Source organism: Formica exsecta, unplaced genomic scaffold (assembly GCF_003651465.1).
Source record: "Formica exsecta isolate Colony F162 unplaced genomic scaffold, ASM365146v1 scaffold353, whole genome shotgun sequence".
Lineage (NCBI taxonomy): Eukaryota > Metazoa > Arthropoda > Insecta > Hymenoptera > Formicidae > Formica > Formica exsecta.
In genome coordinates this window covers 269,434-289,262 of record NW_021850780.1, presented here as the reverse complement: position 1 = coordinate 289,262, position 19,829 = coordinate 269,434, and the positions used below count along the sequence as shown (strand labels likewise).

Here is a 19,829-nt window from a genome sequence, read left to right as displayed (position 1 = left end):
CATCGCGGACACTCTGTTGTGTTCCGTTCGATCTGCGCGCAACTATCAATATCAAACTCTAATCATAGGTCAAGGTGACATTATCGCGCATTGCTGAAACGAGCAGCGAGATGATAGCCTCGATAATGTATCGATACAATGGAATTTTGTCTAGAGATTTTATCACAATACAGAGTGTCTCGCATCATGAAATAATTAAAAATTTACTTTCCCCATTTTCTTTTTATATATTATAATAAATAATTATTCTCGTAATATCGAAAGAGATATACTAAATCGCGCGCTCAAAATTTTGCATCGCATTTATTTACGAACGAGACTTCTTTGTTGGATTCTATCCATTGTCGAACAAGTCAATATATACCTCTTCACGTTGTCTCTTCTCTTTCTCCGATAGAAGAAGAACCGAAACACCGCTCGTGAGAATATGCAAAACCGCGAGAACAATGACCGGATATACGAGCAGTTCGTTCGAGACTTACTTTGTTGCCATCGCAATTTATTGTTTAAGACGATTACGTAATTTGTCAGCGCAATGTGCGACGAGGCGTTAAACGACGCTCCCTCGAACGAGCGCTCTAAAGATTCGCAGCAATGTTCCCCGATTAATGGAGCGAGAACAGCGCGTTAGTAGAATAAAAAAGAAAATATGGTCGAAAATAATTCTTAACAAACGAATAAAATAATAAATAATATGATAAATAAAATACAAATATAATTACATCTTCCCCTAAAGGCCTACATTGATATACTGTCCCGACCATAGTTTGCCAATTATTAATATTCATTGTTATCTTCACAGATAATAAAATTTTAGATATAAAATGAATAAAAAACATATATATAGCGCGACCGTTCAATGATCATCATATTTAAATCATTCTAAACCGGAGCGATCGACTATAAAATCGCGGCGATGAAACCCGACCGATTACTCCTCTTGACGACCTATCCGACTCAAGGGTTCTCCAGTTCTTCTCCAATCGTCCGTGCAAAAGACAATCACAATCGATCGATCGATCAATCAATCGGTCGATCACGCGTGCAATCGTCGAGGTTCGCGATGCGCGTGTGTTGTGACACGCCGGTCGTTATGGATACGTCGCGACGTCCAGGGGACCAGTGTATAGCCACTTCCCACACGTCGTCCAGGGTGTGTACGTAATGTGTGTCGTCGTCGTCGTGTAGAATCCGCGACGATCCGCTATGCCGAAGAATCGCCACTCGCCTTCCGGTACTCTTGGAAAAGACGTCGCGTCACCGTTGCCGCCGAAGAGGAAGACGGACTCCGTCAGTTCCTACTTCCTCCCGTGAAGCCATCTGCGTCTTCCGCTACACACGCGTTCTCCGGAAGCTGAGGTGAGTGGTATCGCGCGGAGTCGACACGCAACAGAAAGGTCTCCAACGATCATCTTCCCATTGCAAATTACACACATATATGCGAGCTATCCCGGTAAATTATCTTTCTATGCTCCCATAATCGCTTTGTGTGGACCATTCGTGAATCAGATTTTATCTGGCGTTTCTGAAAATATAAAGATAAAATATAGAAATATTCTGTCGTCTATCGTGGATTCTTTATCTTTATGATATTTCATGAAGCTAAACTGATAATTTTCGTTTTTTTGATAAATTTCTTAATTTTAGAACAATGTGTGATTATTTCTGTGCTCAATTTCTTAAATTAAGAACTTTACAAAAGGTGGAGTTGATCAATCTGGCTTCTAAAAATTCCGTTTTATTTTCCCTATTCCTGGATCAAACCGACTATTTTCGCAAATATTCAAAGCGCCGTTCGTTCGTAAATATTTATTATTACGCTGACGACGGCGACGTTTCGCTTGCCAACAAAACGACAGGCAGATGAAACACCAAGTCGATATTGTTGTAAGGTCTTTATACTTCGCATTATTTACATACATCGTATAAAAACCTGGCTAATATCGTTTTATATACAGCTCTTGAAACTTAACGTTTTATCTAAACATAAGTATTGCTCATCATGATCTTCAAATTCTAAAAAAATAAAATTGCCTTATATTTCTGAAAATATATCACAGCGTCTAAATGGAAGGGATTTTCCAACAAATGTTGTATGTGTTATTTTTTTAATAATTTAATTTTGCATTAATTTTGTATAAATTAAATTTGGAGAATCTATTTGAAACAATCGTAATGAGTTGAATGTGTTTCTAATTTAATAAATTTAAGCGAGATATACGCTGTGGGTATAGATTTAGTTATTCTCAGCACTCCGACTAAAAAGCGATGTGACCGGCAAAATGTTGGGCAACAACAAGGTTTTTATACGAAGCTTTTAGAATGGATAACGCAATTCTACACACAAGATGATCACAAGAAGATATTGCGTGAAATAATTAAAGACTATTAACGATGAGAATGGCCATAATGCCGCACACATTAGGGATGGCCGATGACATCGGGGGCACGCAAATGTCGACGGCACAGTATAAAATCTATAAAAAAAAGTGGCATTATTGTCAACTTAGTGGTAGAAAGGCAGTTAATCAATAACCCAGTTTTCATCCACCTCTATCCGCACGATAGTAAATAAAAAAAAAGAAACGTAATCGCTATCGCGTATCGTTATGAATGCAGAATATTACACATGCATTTAATATTTCTCTTATCATTTCTGCGCATTACATTACTGATAAACGATGTTCTGTTGGAATGTAATCAAGATTTTTTTTATAATCTCTAAATTTCTCTTAAATTCGGTTTCATCTCGATTGATCGAGCACAAGCGGCGTTATCTTCTGACGCTCATCTGGAGCGCGAATGCGGCTCTCTCCCTTTCTCTCCTCACGTCGTCACCTGACTCATACTTGTCACGTGAGCGGATGACGTTTCTCTTTCTAGCAATGTTCAGCCTGAGGCCCCATAGTGCGACCACGAGACAGGAGCTTGAGATGATCAATAAGGCCCAACGGGCCATACACATCACAACGGATCCCATTGAGAAGCTGCGTCTGCTCTGCCTGGCTAGAGGTGCCAACGGCATCCTCGGTCTGGGTAGGTAAGTCCAGAGAATCCTTTTATTTACGCTGTTATTAGCGAATGAGGTCGACGTCACGCAACTCCGACTTTCATCGATGCGTAATTCTGCGTGAAAACATCAACATTTCAGTTTATCTCTCTCTTTGAGACTGAATGCACATTCACATAGATATTTATATAAATAATTCATAATTGATGATTGATCGTAGAAAGAAGATTATAAAAAATGTTTGAAACCTATCGAGTTTTTAATATTTGTCACGTATGATTAATAATAGGAGACAAGAGTCGTTCGCGATTAAGATGATTTGACGTCACAAATACGTTCATTGCGCGGATGATGATACGGTTTTTGCTCGATTCACACGCATGAATCAGCTCAATGTCGTCGTCCTCGACCTTTGTAACGATTGTCCCTGAATTTTATCCTATCTCATCATGTATAATGTTTTTCTTTTCTTAGAGTATTCCGTCGTATGGACGAGGATGGCAATAAGAAACTAAATATCGAGGAGTTCAAAACGGGTTTAAAGCAAACGGAGCTAGAAATAGGTGACGACGAGATTGACGAGATCTTTCAGAAATTCGACACCGACGAAGATGGAAACATTAGCGTCGACGAGTTCCTCGTCGGCATAAGAGTGAGTTCTCTTGTTTGATCTAACGTTTATCTCGCTATTTTATTTATTGTATCTTTCGTTCCCGAGAAAAAAATCGCACAATTATATATCCGTAGAAAGATATTTCACGTGTTAAAAAAACTGAATAATAAAAAAATATTTCGCTCAAACACAAAAATCGTATTTAAAGATTATGAATGCGAATAAAAAAAGAATATTACATATAAATTTTCGCTGATAAAATTATTTCTCACTTCAGCCATCGATGTCTCAAAGCCGGCGAAGTGTGGTCGAGCAGGCGTTCAACAAATTGGACAAAACCGGCGATGGACGGATCACCACTGATGATCTTAAAGGGGTTTACAATGTCAAATGTCATCCGCGTTACATTAGCGGCGAGGAAAGCGAGGAGAGCATTTTGAACAAGTTCCTCTCGAATTTCGAGCACGGCGGCAACGAAGATGGCATCGTGAGTATTTTGATGGCATTTCTCGTGCAAATTAAATTCTTTGGGAATTTCGCTAACAAGTGAAATGTCGTTCTAATAAAATCTGTTGACCCGTATAACTTCGCTCTATAGAATTAACAGCGTATAAATTAGTCAAAAGTACGAAGGACTGATAAATAGCGGCGTATCACTTTATTCAGCATCTGTTCGCAAATAAAAGATTACGATGTAATTATAAAAATGCTATGTTTTTCTTAATTGTAAAATATTTCACTTTATCAAAATTCCCCTCTGTTATAATAATATACTGTATCGCATATTTTTACCATTATTTTTATGCAAAATACATATTATTTATTTACGTTGTAAACAATTTACCTCGATCAGCGTTGTTTTTTCTCTTCGTTGCAGGTAACGGCAGAGGAATTCATGAATTATTACAGCGTTATCAGCGCGAGCATAGATCACGATGCGTACTTTGATCTGATGATACGCAACGCTTACAAGCTGTGATCTCTGTATTTCGTGAGATGACACGCTGATTCATGCGTCCGCCTATTCGCTGTGCGAGTCAACAGCTACAACATCGCCATTCTGAAAAAATATAAATTAATATATTAACCGCTACGTTGCCAAGTGTGTCCTAGCTTATCATTAGACTCGCACGTATTTCTGCTAATTGCAATCTACAAGTATATTATTTACAATGTTAATCGTTCGGTTGACCGGATGAAGCTAAAACGGCTACACATATATAACTTATTAATCGTTATAATTTATTGTGACGTTCTCGATCGAGAAGAAGAAGCGCGCGTAAAAAGACAGAGGAAGAAAGAAGAAATTTATCTTAAAAAGCTCGTTAAAAATTTATCTCCTCGGTTCTTTCTTTTTTCCTTGTGCAGTTAAATATTATAAATTCAATTGTTCGACATTATCGGCGAACTGTCTATTAATTTATTTAAATCAAAGAAAGAATTGTTTGGCCAATTCTTCGGCAGTCTCTTCTTCTTCTTCGACGTTTTATTAGTTAATTATAAACAAAAAAGTTGGTTACAGGGTCCAATTCCACGGCGCGAATCGCGACGAATACAATGTTGCGCACACGTATTATTCTTTACGTATGTCCTCTATCTCTGTAATCGTTATGTTTATCCTTCTGCGAATAAATACCTGAATATATGATATGATTTATAAATATTTTCACCTCTTGCGTATATCTAAACTTTATATACAGCTCGATATAATTATGACGTATGTCTCCCTTTCTCTCTCTCTCTCTCTCTTTCTGTATCTACATATTCTAATATTGAGAATATTCAAGTTCCATGCAACCTATTTTTGATAACGGCAGAAATCACAAGAATAAAGGAGAAAAAAATGCGTTGCGACTAATCGGTCGACGATTAATATGCAATCAGAGCATTCCTTAGGAAGGGAAATAATCTCATTTGTAATGATACATGATTTGACATAAATAACAAGCGATCATCATGCTAACAGAACATATATTGTAACGCAACTCGCATAAATATGGGCGGAGCTGTAATTAATAACACAGATAAGCTCGGTTTTCCCGATCTCTCAGGAATGAAAGTGAGTGATACTTCCGCAAAACTGGCTGTATCAGCGTTCGTGAAATTCTGCGGCCTCAATTGTTTAATTACATCGAATCAAAAGTAATGTTCACGTAATATTTATTATTCTTTGTTGCAAATAAAAATTTTTGTTGACGTAAAACGATAAAGCAATTCTTATTGCGCGTCGCTTCCTATGACTATACTTCTTGATTATCTCCTGACTATTTCCTATTTTGTTTCATTTGTACTCAAAGTCCGTATTACAAGCGATTTGTGTTACGTGTCCGTAATACAATATTCGATAAGCAATCGAGCTCACATATTACGGTTACGTGATTAATGATTAGGTCCCACGCGATAAAATATAATCTTACGCTTCGTCAGATATCTTGCAAAAGCTGTTTTCCCTCCCGGCGAAGATTTTTTATTTCTATGAGTTGATGATTAATGTTTATGAAAGCATACCGTTAAATTCGTATCGTATAATTGCACGAATGCAAAGCAAAAAAAAAAAATTATATATAATTAAAAAAATAAGATGCATCGGCCGGGAATCGAACCCGGGCCGCCCGCGTGGCAGGCGAGCATTCTACCACTGAACCACCGATGCTCGATGAACTTGTTATTTTAAAATGCATAAGAGATAGTAGCATGAACTAGATTCCCAAATTTTATAAATATATATCTTTTATAATATAAATATTGAGTTTTTAATTTTATAACTATTCTAATTTATCACACATATACGAAAAGTAACTCTGTTCCTGCTTCAAAACATGCATCTGAAACATTCGAGCATCTAGTCATAAAAGAAAGAGAGCACTATTTACATTAAAATTAACTATAAAAATAAAATTTTATAACGCGATTCTCTAGCAATTACATTTATATCATGATTACAATTGTTTGTTAAAAAGAAAAAAAAATCCTCCCCGGCGGGGAATCGAACCCCGGTCTCCCGCGTGACAGGCGGGGATACTGACCACTATACTACCGAGGACTTGACGATAGAGTTACAAATTTTGTAGTACATATTTAATGATAACGTGCATATATAGAATAAAGATTTTTCAAGTTTATTGAAAAAAGAGACTACTTACATCCGTCCTACCGGAACTCCTCTCAACGATAACGACCATCTAATGTCAATCTAAGTACAAACGGTATATATTATACCTACGCAATAAATATAGTTCTCTTTCGTCGTTTCTTCTCAAGACGCTGAAGGGCGAGAAGACGGCATAGTTTGATTAAAAGCGAAGAATTAGGCAGCCTCAACTTGCGTTTCTTATATTCACTCGTACATTTCGATCCGTCCAGCTCGGTAGAAAGAATTCCCGTGGCGATTGCGACGAAACCATTCATCGCGATAAACTTTTGAACGTTGCGCGGGCGCGAGATGGCATCCGCATATAAATCTGGCGCATGCGCCGAGCGCCCTCGGTCGTGGAATGATCATCGTTGCGTGGAGGGTGAATCTGTCGCGAGTGCCACTTCGCCTCTATCTCTTTCTCTTCTACTTCCTATATTCTCTCCTGTACCCTCTTCATTCTTTATGCTCTTCCTCGCTCATCCCTCCCTTCTCCTCGTTCCCTAGCCTTCCCCACCGGCCAGTTGCTACGAGTCAGCTGTGACACATCGTGCTCGCTCGCAATAAAAGATCGGCGACAAGAAGCGGACAGAGACGGTCCGACTGGCAACGGGAACGTATCTTCGCTGTGCGTGTGTTGAATAAAGCGAGGTGCGTCGCCCTCCCAAGGTGCACGTGCATATGTACGTACACGCTGTAGTGACTATATTATATACTCCAGTGCGTGGGTGCGCTGTGTTGCAGTCGCGTTACACTCGATTTACCCTCCCGTAAGTGTCGCTGTCTTGAAGACAACATGAGGTTAACCACGTATACTGCTATAGCGTTATTCCTCGGTACGTATATTCGGTGACTGATCTCTGTCCATTGAGATCATTTGCCCGTGATTTCCTACCGGCTATAGCGTTATTCCTCGGTACGTATATTCGGTGACTGATCTCTGTCCATTGATCATTTGCCCGTGATTTCCTACCAAAACTATACATGTATTTGATTACAATAACGATAGACAATCTAGTTGACTGTTACATATTATCTACTTTATTGACATTAATAGATAACTTTCTTAAACTTTGTCGCTTTCGATATGTTATTTTTTTCTGACCGATACGCAGACGGCTCTGCTATAAATAGAACATCAGCAATTCAAACAGATTTTTAAAAAATGCGTTGAATATAAAACGATGATGTTAAAAAATGCCGATTTATATTGCCGGTTTTTTTAGCATGATTTAATGGAAAGATTCCCCTTCTCATCTTTCATTGTGAGTAAAAGATAGTGTTGCGATTAGTATACAAAAGTGATAAACAAAGAAAGCGACAATTGTTTGTACGTGATAATGATAAACGTTATTCGGAGAAATTCTACAGGAAATTGTCGAGAGAGATCGTGGAAAAGTTCGTGAATTAAATCTCAACTACTTTTTTTATCTAGGATGTGTCCGTGAGATACGCGCACGCATACGTATAAAGATATTTTTTATATTAGAGTATATTTTAAAATATCCCAAGATTACTGTCAAGTCGTGTAATTTATGATTTTATTATCGTAAATAAAGGTCGGAAAGATAGTTTGACGAAAAAAATGTCGATAAGGAAAACATTTCAATTCCTATTTTTTTATAACATTGCAAACAGTCATATCTTTGAGATATTCTATAATTATATTCTATGATTATTTTTTTATTTAAAATGTTTTTCTATAACTATAGTATATACACATCCGGAAAAGTACGTATAACTTCTCAAAAAAATTTTTTCCTCGCTTCTCTGATATAATATACAAAGCAGTTTGCACACAATTGAATTAAGACACTCTCAGAATCTTCAGAATGCAGGGAAGTTCATTATTCATTGTGAATTGTAAACGTTGTACGAATAATTTTAATTTGAATAATTGTAGTTTTTTTCGCGGAAAAGAAAGATTTCATTTAAATTAGAGAGATTTTCAATAATAAAAATCTATTATTCAAAAATGAGAAATTTTTTTTTCCAAGGCATAAAAAGATATTTTTTTTCAATTTGTATTTACAAAGTGACACCTCGAGTATTCAAGAATAAAATATTTTCTTTCGACTTGAGATGTGCTTCCTTATAAGTTCTCGAAAAGCTTTTTTAGTCATTTTAACGCATGCGGCTAAAATGCAATTTAAAAGTGTATCGTTTCATCAACATGAAATGTTAATAGATTGAGTCGATCGTTTTATGCCAACTCGCCAGCTTGCCAGATTAGATGTCAAAAGTCAATTCCACGTTACATATATACATTATATTCGCCGTAAATTCGATAAAGAAACGCAGGTACAAACGATCTCTCCCGATTTTAAAAGTTAGAATTTTCAATCTCTTTTAATTATTTTCGGATGTAACATAGAAATTCTAAATCTTACATTATACACACGAATATAAGTAGATTACAGTTCTAGAATCTTTCGCAAGATAGATCGCGATTTTACCGCGGTTTCTAATGATAATGGTATGTTAGTCGTACACGCGTAATACACACATACATATAACACATTATTGCGGTAACGTAATCTACAATCGACTATAAAACGCATCTCAACTTTTGCAATCGCGGTTAATTATTGCATTCGTTAATCGATTGTGAAGATTGTCGACCTCATTATTTCAAATTCTTAATTGTAATAATTTCAATGAGAATCACACCATTATTCGTAGGTGCGTGCAATTAATTGAGCGATTCAGCTGTGAATAGATCTCTTTGGAAAGATGAGAAGATTTCACAAACTGTTACAATTTAATGAAACATACAATTTGTCTATGTATTAAACTATTTGATAAAATGATATTTAAGAAAATTTTATCAATTTTTAAAAATTAATATTCATGTGTGGAAAATTATAAATTATAAAGAAGCGTTGGATTTTAATCCATTTGGTTTTTATTGAATTGTCACATATCTTTTTATGCGATAGCGTTCGATTGTTAATCGATAAATCTTTGATACAATCTTCAGCATGTGTTGATCGCACTTTGTCCCGCGATTATATATTTAAATGTCGAATCTCCGCATTACATTGACAACACTAGACATTATCTATATTATCAGCCTTAATGCATCGAACGATATTAATCATTAGGTGTTGCAACGATTATCGTTCATCGAGTAAAAAATAAGAAAAATATACGAACTTATCAGAATAATCTATCTTATTCAATTTCTGTTAACTATTCCGGTAATGAATCTCCGGAAAGAGATTGTAAATTTCTAGAAAATAAAATTAACCAAATTTTAAGAAATATTTTGTTTTATTTAATAGGAGAATTTCTTTCCATCTTTTTTAGCAAAATTAATTATTTAAAAATGCCTCAGTCTCGTTAACGTTTGTATATAGCTTTGGAATTTTTTTCATTATCCGATTATGTACTTTCGCTATAGCATTGCGGAATCTGTTTAGGCTACTTTCTATGGGATAAAATCATACAAAAAATTTCAAAAGATCTCTGCATAAAATGCAAATACACGCGAGTGAAGTCTAATACAATGTCATTTCACAAGCAATCTAAAGGAGCAGTGCTACTCCTCGTATATTATTAACATAATTAGCGTATAGTTTAAAACGCATAACTCCTTTATTGATCGCCGGTTGTAAATCGCGAAACGACTCACATGCGTAACACGCGAAATCAGCAAACGCGTCTCGCTTTCACTGCACGTAACAATTTTCTGCGTATCATCGACGAGGAAGAATCGTGTAACGATTCGTCAGCGTTAGTGAACTCTTAGTACCCGCGTAAGATTCGTAATATCGCGAATCGGGAAATATAAATGACAAATTACTTAGAAAATATAAACGCATATTTATTGATGTATTATACATACATATATAATGTCATTCTTCTCGAAATTGATTGATTTTGATTGTCGAAATTTTTTGAAGTTTGGTGAATGATATTACGTGTAATAGACTTTGAATTTTTTATTTAAAAGACGAATGAAGGGACTCTGTGAAACAATAAGAAAGATATTCTTGACTTATTGTTAGATAAATTTGCATTAAAATAGTCGGGCTAATCTCTCACTTTGTCTAAGAAAATCCTCTTAATCTGTCGCGAATTGTCAAATTCTAGCAGACACATAATTGGAATGTTGACAATTTTCTACCGTTCTATCGTTATCCTAAATGTCAATCAAATATAACGTTCTTTATCTTCTCTCTGGATACGATGATTCATATCTAGTCACATATTTGTCCGCTTTTGAAACTATGCTCATTGTTCTTCGGATATAAGCGGTAAAACTGTATTACTCACATCGTAACGATTCAAGAGTCTTCTACGCTGTAGCGCCAAGTAAGAGAGGGAGAAACAATGACTTCAGGTATTGCTGAGGTATGATGCGCGTGACAATTAGCGGATCACAGTCGAAAAGAAGACCTCGAAATACTATCGAGTTAGCTTGCCGGCATTCTATCGGTCCCTGAGTATTTTCTGTAAGAGAAACATAACAAAGAAGAAAGATAATACGTATGCTGTTGCTGATTGGAAGCTGACTAACACGAATACAAAGTCCGTAGATTATGCGTTTTGGCCTCGCGTGCAAGGAAGCTTGGCTCCAAGAGATTTCCCGACGAATATCTCTTTCTATTGCTATCAGAATAATTTAATGGTTCAAAGAATGATAATCTAGTATCATATCCGTACATCTTCCATCCTATGTAGCTTTGACCAATGATTAATTTGCAGCATCATCGTTAGTCTCAAAATATCGGTTATTTCGATCGATGTAAAATGCATATCATGGCGTTGCGTTATTCTAAATTAGAAAACTCAAAGCTGTAGAAAGTAGAAACGCGATTTCAAAATAAAAACGACACCATCTATTAAATATTATTATTAATAATTAATAGGGGGAAAAGAAATACAAAAAATGAAACTTTTACCTTTACAAAGTCGTCCTAAGCGGATTCCGCTAGCGAAGTTTTTGCCGGTTCAATCAAAGTACAATTGCATAAGAGCGCAATTTCATATGCAAGACATATTTGCATAACAAAGGCGATCATTGTATGCCGGTTTTGAGCAACTGTCGCTCGTTGATAACTGGATTGATTCGATTCGACTGATGTTTTCTTTCCTGTATATATAAATGAAAGAAAATATTATATAACATATGTACAACCGACAAGACATAATTTGAAGAAAAACACGTATAATTAGTAAGAATGTAATCGCCATCGATTTCCATCTGACGTACAATGTAATACGGATAAAGTATATTCCGTAATTGCTACTCGTTTCTTTTCTCAACGTTAGATATGAAAAATGAACCGTAACTTTATAAATCTAGTCGGACTGAAAAAAAATATTTCCATATAATATAAAAAAAAAAAAATTTTGTAAGAAAAAACTATCTTTCTATTAAAGATATTCTCTCCTTATTTCAGGTCTTGTTGCATGTACATATTCGCAAGAAAACATATCTTCTACCGATATACTGCAACAAGTTGGCCAGGTGATTGGCGACAACCCCGAACTGAATAATCTAAACACATCAGCACTGCCAAGTGTCGAGGAGGCGAAGAATCTCTTTAAGGAGAAATGTACGAAGAACGGTGGACCAGGCGCATTCGAAAATGCCCAGCAAGCCCAGCTGAACATGGTGCAATGCTTTCAATCGCTCATCAACATCACGGAACTCCAGGCAGAGATGGAGAAGTACAAGCCGACCGGCGATCTGGACATAGTGTTTAAGAATTATTGCAACAAGCGCTCCATTTTGCGTGCTTGTGTCAACAACTTCACCGACACGGTGGAACATTGCCTGGACGAGAAGGAGAGGGAAAACAAGAAGATCGTGCTGAACATCACCGACTCGTTGTTAGAATTTATTTGCTACAAAGAGGGAGATCGCATCGCCCGTAAGTTTGATAGTTCTACGATGTTTTTTTTGAAAGCTTTTTCTGATCCTAGAAATTATCCTTTTCATAGAGAACTTTTTTATAATTTTACGCGTCTGTTGTTAGTATTATAATAATCTTATCTCTTTGCAGTTTTCATATCGGCCGAAGGACCGGAATGTTTTCAATCTAAACAGAATGCGATTCAAGATTGTGCCAACAATACATATGGTGGTTACATACCAAAAACTGATCCCTCTAATAATTTGATCGGACTCGAAAGTTTGCCGTCACTGACTTTTGGTACCAGAGAATGCAAGTAAGACGTACACAAAATCAGAGTGCTTCACTTGAATATTTTTGACAAACACGCTCTAAATTCTAGTTTTTTTTTTTTGTTGATTTGAAATTTAACAATCTCAAAATGCTTATTTTTAAACATTTCCATAAATTGAACTAACCATTTTTTTATCTCCGATTTATCACAGTGATATGACCAGCCTTCAAACCTGCGTCGTAGCGGAATTGGAAAAGTGCCCAGATCCAACGCCCGCGAACATAATGGATTCCATATTCAATTTCGTTAAAAGGGTAACACCGTGCGAAAATATACTCAACGCGCAAAGCGCGGCCGCCACTGGTTCAAAGTCACCATCCAGTGCCTCGCACTTGGCAGGCGCTCTTTCCACCTTAGCAATCATTCTGTTCATTGTAGCAAGCTATAATAATTTCATTTCTGCAACAATGTAAACACATACATTATAAAGCTTTAAAATATATTCCAAATACGTGTCGATGCGACAAACAGAAATATGTGATGAAAGTATAAGGCGGAATAAAAATTTATACACGATGAGGACTCACCCGGGAACAAAAAGCTTGCTGTTCTAATGTTCTTTTTTTTCTTTTATTACATAAAAATGGTTTCTTCTTTTCTTTTTTTTTTTTTAACGAAACAAATTCTGAAATTTTTGTTTTGCATAGGCATACTATCTTTTACCTCGAAAGTAATGTGTGAGAATGATTTAAGATGTTAATTAATTTAAGATGCAAATATTCAAGTCATAGCAAATGACGATTTTGATTTTACTTGATTAGTTCCCGCGAAAAACTGAAGTATTTAAAATTTAAATGTTAATTCCATTTTTTACTAAAAATGGTACAATTAAATCTTTTTTATCTGCTACATATTAAACTGTATATACATAAGTATATAAAGTATATAAATATAATTATATAAATTTTATATACATAAGTATATAAAGTATATAAATATTAAATAGCTATATGTTGAATATATGTTCGTTTATGTTATAGGCATGATTATTTTATTTATACTTTATATTTATATATTTACTCTCTTAGCCCTGTTATTTGTTACACTGCGCAAGTAAAACCATATAATAATGATATAAAGAAATATAACTATTCTTAAAAAAAAAAAAATTTATTTTAATGTACATCTGATAAATCACATTACCAATATCGTGTTTAATAGGAGTACAATATGTTTAATATAGTACATTTTTCATATATTTTGTACATGTGACAAAAATAGGTATTATAACTCCGCTTCACAAGTAAAATGCCATTGTTGACAATTTAGATAATATGGATTATAAAGAATTTTGACAACTTGCTTATCCAAGAAAAAGAATATATAAAATTATATACTTTAATGCGGGATAATAAATTATGCATAAACTATATATTAGGGTTCACAAAGCTTTTTACTACTTTGTACGATTAAAAAATGAAACAGTATTGTGCTCTTAAAAATTAATAAATTGACATGATATTTGTACTGGTAATGTATAAATATATGAGTATTTCATTTTATTAATGTAAATGTAAGTGTAACGCATAAGTTACGGCGAACGTATCTTAATGTTATAGTTTAAGTACCAAAGCCCCTCCGTTTGTAACGACATATCTCCTTAAAACAATGAATTAATAAATTCTCAGTACATTATTTACAAACAAGTTTTCTTATTTCATACAAGTCTCTTGATTTACAGATATTAGAAGGTTTTATAAACTTTTTCCAAGAATTTGGACTCTAATCGTGTCATAAATATTTCTAATATTATGAAAAATGTTTCTATTCTTTAAAACCCTAAATACATCGCCATTATTTATTATCTAAAACTCTCTTAGGACAATAAGAGCAATTTTTAACATTGTTATAGAATTTAATATAAGTATATTGTGTATGAAATAATTTCGTACCTTTCTTTGTATTTCAATCTATTATCTACGTATCCGTCGACCTTATCAGCTCAAATCCCGCCGGCGAGTCTGCGCAAACTTCTTGACGTAAGTGACGTAAGGCAGAATCGCAACAGCTGATTGGCCAGCGCGCGAGCCGCGTTCGGCCGTATTCGTGACAGTTCGAGCACGTTCGTCTGGTCAGAAGTGGAAGACGAGCGGATAGGACTATAGGATAGGACAGCCAGTGCAGTTGAGAAAGCCCGTCGCAGGCTGTCTCGGCGTGTATGTTCTGAACGCTCCGCAACATGTTAATGAGTTTTCGTCTGCTCCCATCGAAAAATTCACGTGGTGTATTCAGTATACGAAAGAAAAACACTAGTGCGAGACATTTACCCTCTTGATCGAGTCTTTTACTTAGTATCAATTGTGCAATAAGCAAACTGAGGAACGATGCCAGGCAAAGGGGGCAGAAGAGGAAAGTACGGTAAGCATAACCGACAACCGACTTCCACCCGAATATCGTATCTCGCCCTTTCGTCTCGAATCGATCCTCTCCCTTCGCTCGACTCCTCCTCGTCCAGAGAGAAAGAGAAAAAAAAGCATTTTCACGACGTTAGCGAGGAAAAATCAGAGCACGTGACGCGCTCGACATTATTAAATTATCGATTCGCGCCCCGTCCCGTCCGTTCCAATGATTCATCCGCGCGGAATGGAAATCTTATATTTATTTGCTCGGCTCTCTCTGTATATATGTCATACGTCATCGCGGCGCAATGTCGATTGACGTATCTTCCCTTTTCGAGATGCCAGCAGACGTCCGCCTCTCTCGTCTATTCCCGTTTCGCGCGCGAAAATTCACCCGCGAACGATTTTCCTGCAGCCATGGCAGACATAACTGTTCCCATGTGACATTCACGCCTCTGGCACATGGAGTTCTGACACGCATAATCGCGACGCTGTCAATCCACAGCATTATCCGCATCGGAATAATGCGAATAAAAAAATTTAGCGAACACTTTGAGAAACACGAGAAGGACAGAGCTAAATCAGGGGCGTCCTCGAAATTGGAACATGTGCTCTTGCAAGAGGTTATAGGACGTTTCGTGGGAAGTTGCAAAGTTTAATACGGAAATCGCGTCGTATTACAATCGTACGCATATTCACGCACGATTAAATCATCGATGATTTTGTAATAATATTAATGATGGAATGCCTGGAAGTCAATATTGAATTATACGAAGAGAGATATTTTCGACTGTATATCCTCTTCTCGCTCTTTCGATCTTGCCAAATACTTTCGCTTTTTTTTTTTTTCTTTTTGCTCTCATTCGCGTCACTTTTATTCACGTACTTTAATAACGATTCGCTCGATATCTCTCTTCCAACGCGATTTGGATTGGATGCGAAGTATAAAGGAATTTACGCAATCTGAGGCAATCCGTGGCAATAGTTTTCCTCATCAATACATATTCCTTTCTACGGCGTGTGTGTTTGTCCGTCGACTCTAATCGAAAGCAGATAAATACATATATTCTCGCGCGGTAAAAATATATTTTGTTTTGCCCCTTGACCAAAGTTCTTCTTTGCTTAACTTGACTGCGAATTTTAATTACTCGCTTACGTCTTCGTGATAAATCGCCGTTTTTGCATGTTAGTTCTTTTTGTGCTTGTTTCTTCGTGCCGATGATTCATATCGTATAATCTTGCGATAATATAATCTTTCCCAATCGATAGAATTTATATATAGCCAAAAATATATATGTATGTAATTTTCTTTGTCTCTTCCTTGGAAATTATAAATTTATATGTACACGATGATACTTTAATTATTTTTTTCATGATAAATGTTTTTCTTTTTTTTCTTTACATATGTACAAAATTACGGAAACTTTTTTTAGATGTATAAACCATATAAGATAGATATTTAATTTAATTAAATATGTATTTTTACTATTAGCTGAATATCTAGTATTTCCAATTTTAACTTCAAGTTGAAAATAAATTTTTCTGTAAAAATGCATGCTATAATTTATCGCAATTCCTCTTTTTTATAATTATAATCTGCTGTGAAACGCGTAAATAAAATTAATAGAAGCGTGTATAACAGCTGTGTACATTTTACATTACATAACATGACATTCACTTTCAGCAGCTCTGTTTTTATTCCTCTCATATACTCGAATTACCTGTTAAATTCGCATGGTCTCTGATCGACGTATAAAACTTGAAACGTTCAGCATCGATCTATAATTGATAAATTAGTAATAATTATTAAGCACTCTCCTTTTGTGACTGGCTGAGAAGAAAGAATAAAGATAAAATAATCCATCGTTATTAATATTTATAGACGCTAAGTATTCACAAATATATGCATGAGACTCAACTCCTCCTTCCATATGGCAACAGTAGTAGTATCTCTTACCAAACATATGTGAATCATTTCGCACGTGCTTTTAGCTTTAGTTAATCGTAATTAACGTTTCGGTAAAGACTAATAAGTGGAAGTTGAGGGAGAAATATGCACGTCGAAATTTATTGCGCGTATCTCACAATTAGTGCGCTTTATATATAAATACACCAAGCTGTCTAAGCAAACCGTATCTTTAATCGTATCTTACATCTCGTGTCCCGATGACAGGTGGAAAAAGAGCTGAATTTACATCCGACGAGGACTCGGTCAACAATGATGCGTGTAGCGAGATCAGCGGCCAATCCGACAATCGTAGCATATTGGAGGATGCGAACGACAACGAGGTGGACGAGCTCGCGCAGCAAGAGGCATTCGAGGAGAAGCTGAAGGAAGCAATCGATGGACTGACGCAAAAGAGCGCCAAGGGAAGGATCATATGCTGCAATGGTATAGAGAAGATCTTCGCCATCAAGTACATCCCAGATTTCGTCGAGGATAGAAAGATGACCATCACGGATGCCGTGGAGCGCAGCTTGAAAAAGGGACGGGGCGACGAGCAGTCGACCGCAGCCAGACTAAGCACCCTGTTGTGTGTCCAGCTAGGAGCGTTTGAGAGCGCCGAGGCGGTCTGCAGGGATCTGAAATCGACCCTCACCTTCATTGCCAATGACAATACGGCTTCTGTTCAGGCTCGCGCCGAGGTAATCTAAAAATATATCATATGATTATTATTACAGATATTGATTTTGCGCGATTGTTTGCATTAGCAACAGATAATCTTACGTTAACAAAATGATTCCAGTGTTGCTGGGCGTTAGCCATGAATCAGTTCTTGTCCGGCAATGATGCGGCTGATACCGTGGAAATCGTACAGTTACTGTCGTCCATCTTCTCCGGTTCCTATTTGAAAGGAAATGGCGCGATCGCAAACATATCCACGGACTTGGCGGCGTTACACGCGGCAGCTATCTCATCCTGGACTCTGCTTCTGACGGTCATGACCTCCGCGGATATCTACAATTTGCTCGCGAGTGACAGAACCAACAGTTACATGCCGTAAGTCATCGACGTTATCGCATGCGCATTTTATCGTTGACGCGATCAAATTTGTTCTATCTCTTCCAGTTCTCTCAATCGATTGCGCGAATTGCTGAAATCGCCGCATCTCGACGTACGCTTGTCGGCCGGCGAGGCAATGGCCGTAATATTCGAACTTGGCCGTGATTTCTCCGCCGATTACGAACAGGATTGGGCGCTTGACCTCGTTGAAATTCTCAAGGAACTCGCCACGGATTCCAACAAGTATCGGGCTAAGAAAGATCGCAAGCAGCAGCGCGCTAATTTTAGAGATATTCTGCATTATATCGAAGTAAGTTGTATCGCGCGCTATACTGTTTACGCGAATATTTGTCTGTTTTAAGAAGCTTGAGACGTAGAGATTCCATGCCAGTGCAGAAAGATATAACGAGACGTCACGCTTCTTGTTTCTTGCACTTTCAGGAAGACATTGTTCCTGAGATGCATGTGAAATTCGGCAAAGAGATCTTGTATTTAGAGGGATGGTGTGCGAGGACCCAGTACAATGCCTGCTGCCGGCTATTAGGTCCCGGTATCAATATCCATCTTGCTGAAAATCAACTCCTGCGCGAGATTTTCCATCTTGGCAACAAAGTTCTACCTCCATTAGTAACAGTGAAAACGAGTAAATTAGAAAGAGTAGGTATCGAAACTTGTACAGTAGAAGAAATCGCTTATTTTAACAACATGACTGATTTTTTGTTCTTGTTTTTAATCCGCAGACATTGATGAACGCGGCTGCGTTCAAGGCACGCACCATTCAGCGCAACAAGAACCGCGATAAACGATCCGCAGCCATAGCACCGTAATTACACTTCTGCTCCTATGCTGGCTGTCTGATGTTACTTTAGTATAATGCAAGTATATTTGAATTTTTTTTTCGTTAATTTATTGTAACTACATTTAATAGCGCAAATTATCATTTCTTCAATATCGAAATGTACAGATATATTCCATGCATGTCTTCTCCCCTCGCTAAAAATTCTGTATGTGATTCTATTTCTCGCTGCTTTTTAGCAGCTTTACCTTTATTTAATGATATTTAATAAAGTCTACGTGTGTATATATACAAGTCTAAATATGTATATATACAATGATAGTGCTGTTAATATATATATATATAAATCTCATTTTATATAAATTATTTCGGTAAATGTATTGACTCCGATATTGATCATTGTTATATGTTTTAAACGGTTATTACCGTCCTGTTGTTTTTTGGATATATATTGTAAACGTTAATAATCAAACTATACACAATGTTTTAATTGCTACGTATGGAATTTTTGTTTCATGTTTAAAAACCGATTTTTTTTTTCATTATAACACATACAAACACATGTTGTTTATGAGATTTTTCCATATAAACAGTAACATCTACATATACAATTAAAAGCCGGATGAAATATTTACTATCACTGTACATAATTACATGTAAGTTGTAACGATACACATTCAAATAAATTAAAACGTAGATCATAAGGATAAATGTAAATGCATAAAATTATTATACT

General features: G+C 36.4%; 2 protein-coding genes, 2 long non-coding RNA genes and 2 other non-coding genes across 7 annotated transcripts; 2 read left to right on the top strand and 4 right to left on the bottom strand.

Moving 5' to 3' along the window:
- The first annotated feature begins 855 nt into the window (after positions 1-855).
- LOC115238645 (calcyphosin-like protein) lies at positions 856-5,271 on the top strand. Its single transcript, XM_029812640.1, has 5 exons — positions 856-1,359; positions 2,884-3,040; positions 3,485-3,662; positions 3,901-4,110; positions 4,501-5,271. The coding sequence occupies exons 2-5, from the start codon at positions 2,886-2,888 to the stop codon at positions 4,600-4,602; spliced, it is 645 nt and encodes a 214-aa protein (XP_029668500.1). The 5' UTR covers positions 856-1,359; positions 2,884-2,885; the 3' UTR covers positions 4,603-5,271.
- Positions 2,955-4,597, bottom strand: LOC115238650. The gene is made up of 2 exons (XR_003884524.1): positions 4,468-4,597; positions 2,955-3,126 (listed from the first exon to the last, which is right to left on the bottom strand). It is a non-coding gene; the product is annotated as an uncharacterized LOC115238650 (long non-coding RNA).
- Positions 5,272-6,205: 934 nt separating the features above from the next.
- On the bottom strand, positions 6,206-6,276 carry Trnag-gcc. The gene has a single exon. It is a non-coding gene; the product is annotated as a tRNA-Gly (tRNA).
- Positions 6,277-6,594: 318 nt separating this feature from the next.
- On the bottom strand, positions 6,595-6,666 carry Trnad-guc. Its single transcript has one exon. It is a non-coding gene; the product is annotated as a tRNA-Asp (tRNA).
- A 652-nt stretch (positions 6,667-7,318) lies between these two features.
- On the top strand, positions 7,319-19,797 carry LOC115238647 (interferon-related developmental regulator 1-like). The gene is made up of 9 exons (XM_029812643.1): positions 7,319-7,592; positions 12,165-12,638; positions 12,771-12,936; positions 13,106-13,335; positions 17,467-17,939; positions 18,041-18,294; positions 18,364-18,607; positions 18,739-18,954; positions 19,038-19,797. The coding sequence occupies exons 1-9, from the start codon at positions 7,553-7,555 to the stop codon at positions 19,122-19,124; spliced, it is 2,184 nt and encodes a 727-aa protein (XP_029668503.1). The 5' UTR covers positions 7,319-7,552; the 3' UTR covers positions 19,125-19,797.
- Positions 10,562-13,353, bottom strand: LOC115238649. Of its 2 annotated transcripts, none has more exons than XR_003884522.1 (3): positions 13,079-13,353; positions 11,664-11,854; positions 10,562-11,556 (listed from the first exon to the last, which is right to left on the bottom strand). It is a non-coding gene; the product is annotated as an uncharacterized LOC115238649 (long non-coding RNA). The 2 variants fall into 2 exon arrangements; XR_003884523.1 differs by having other exon boundaries at positions 10,562-11,211.
- Positions 19,798-19,829: the final 32 nt, after the last annotated feature.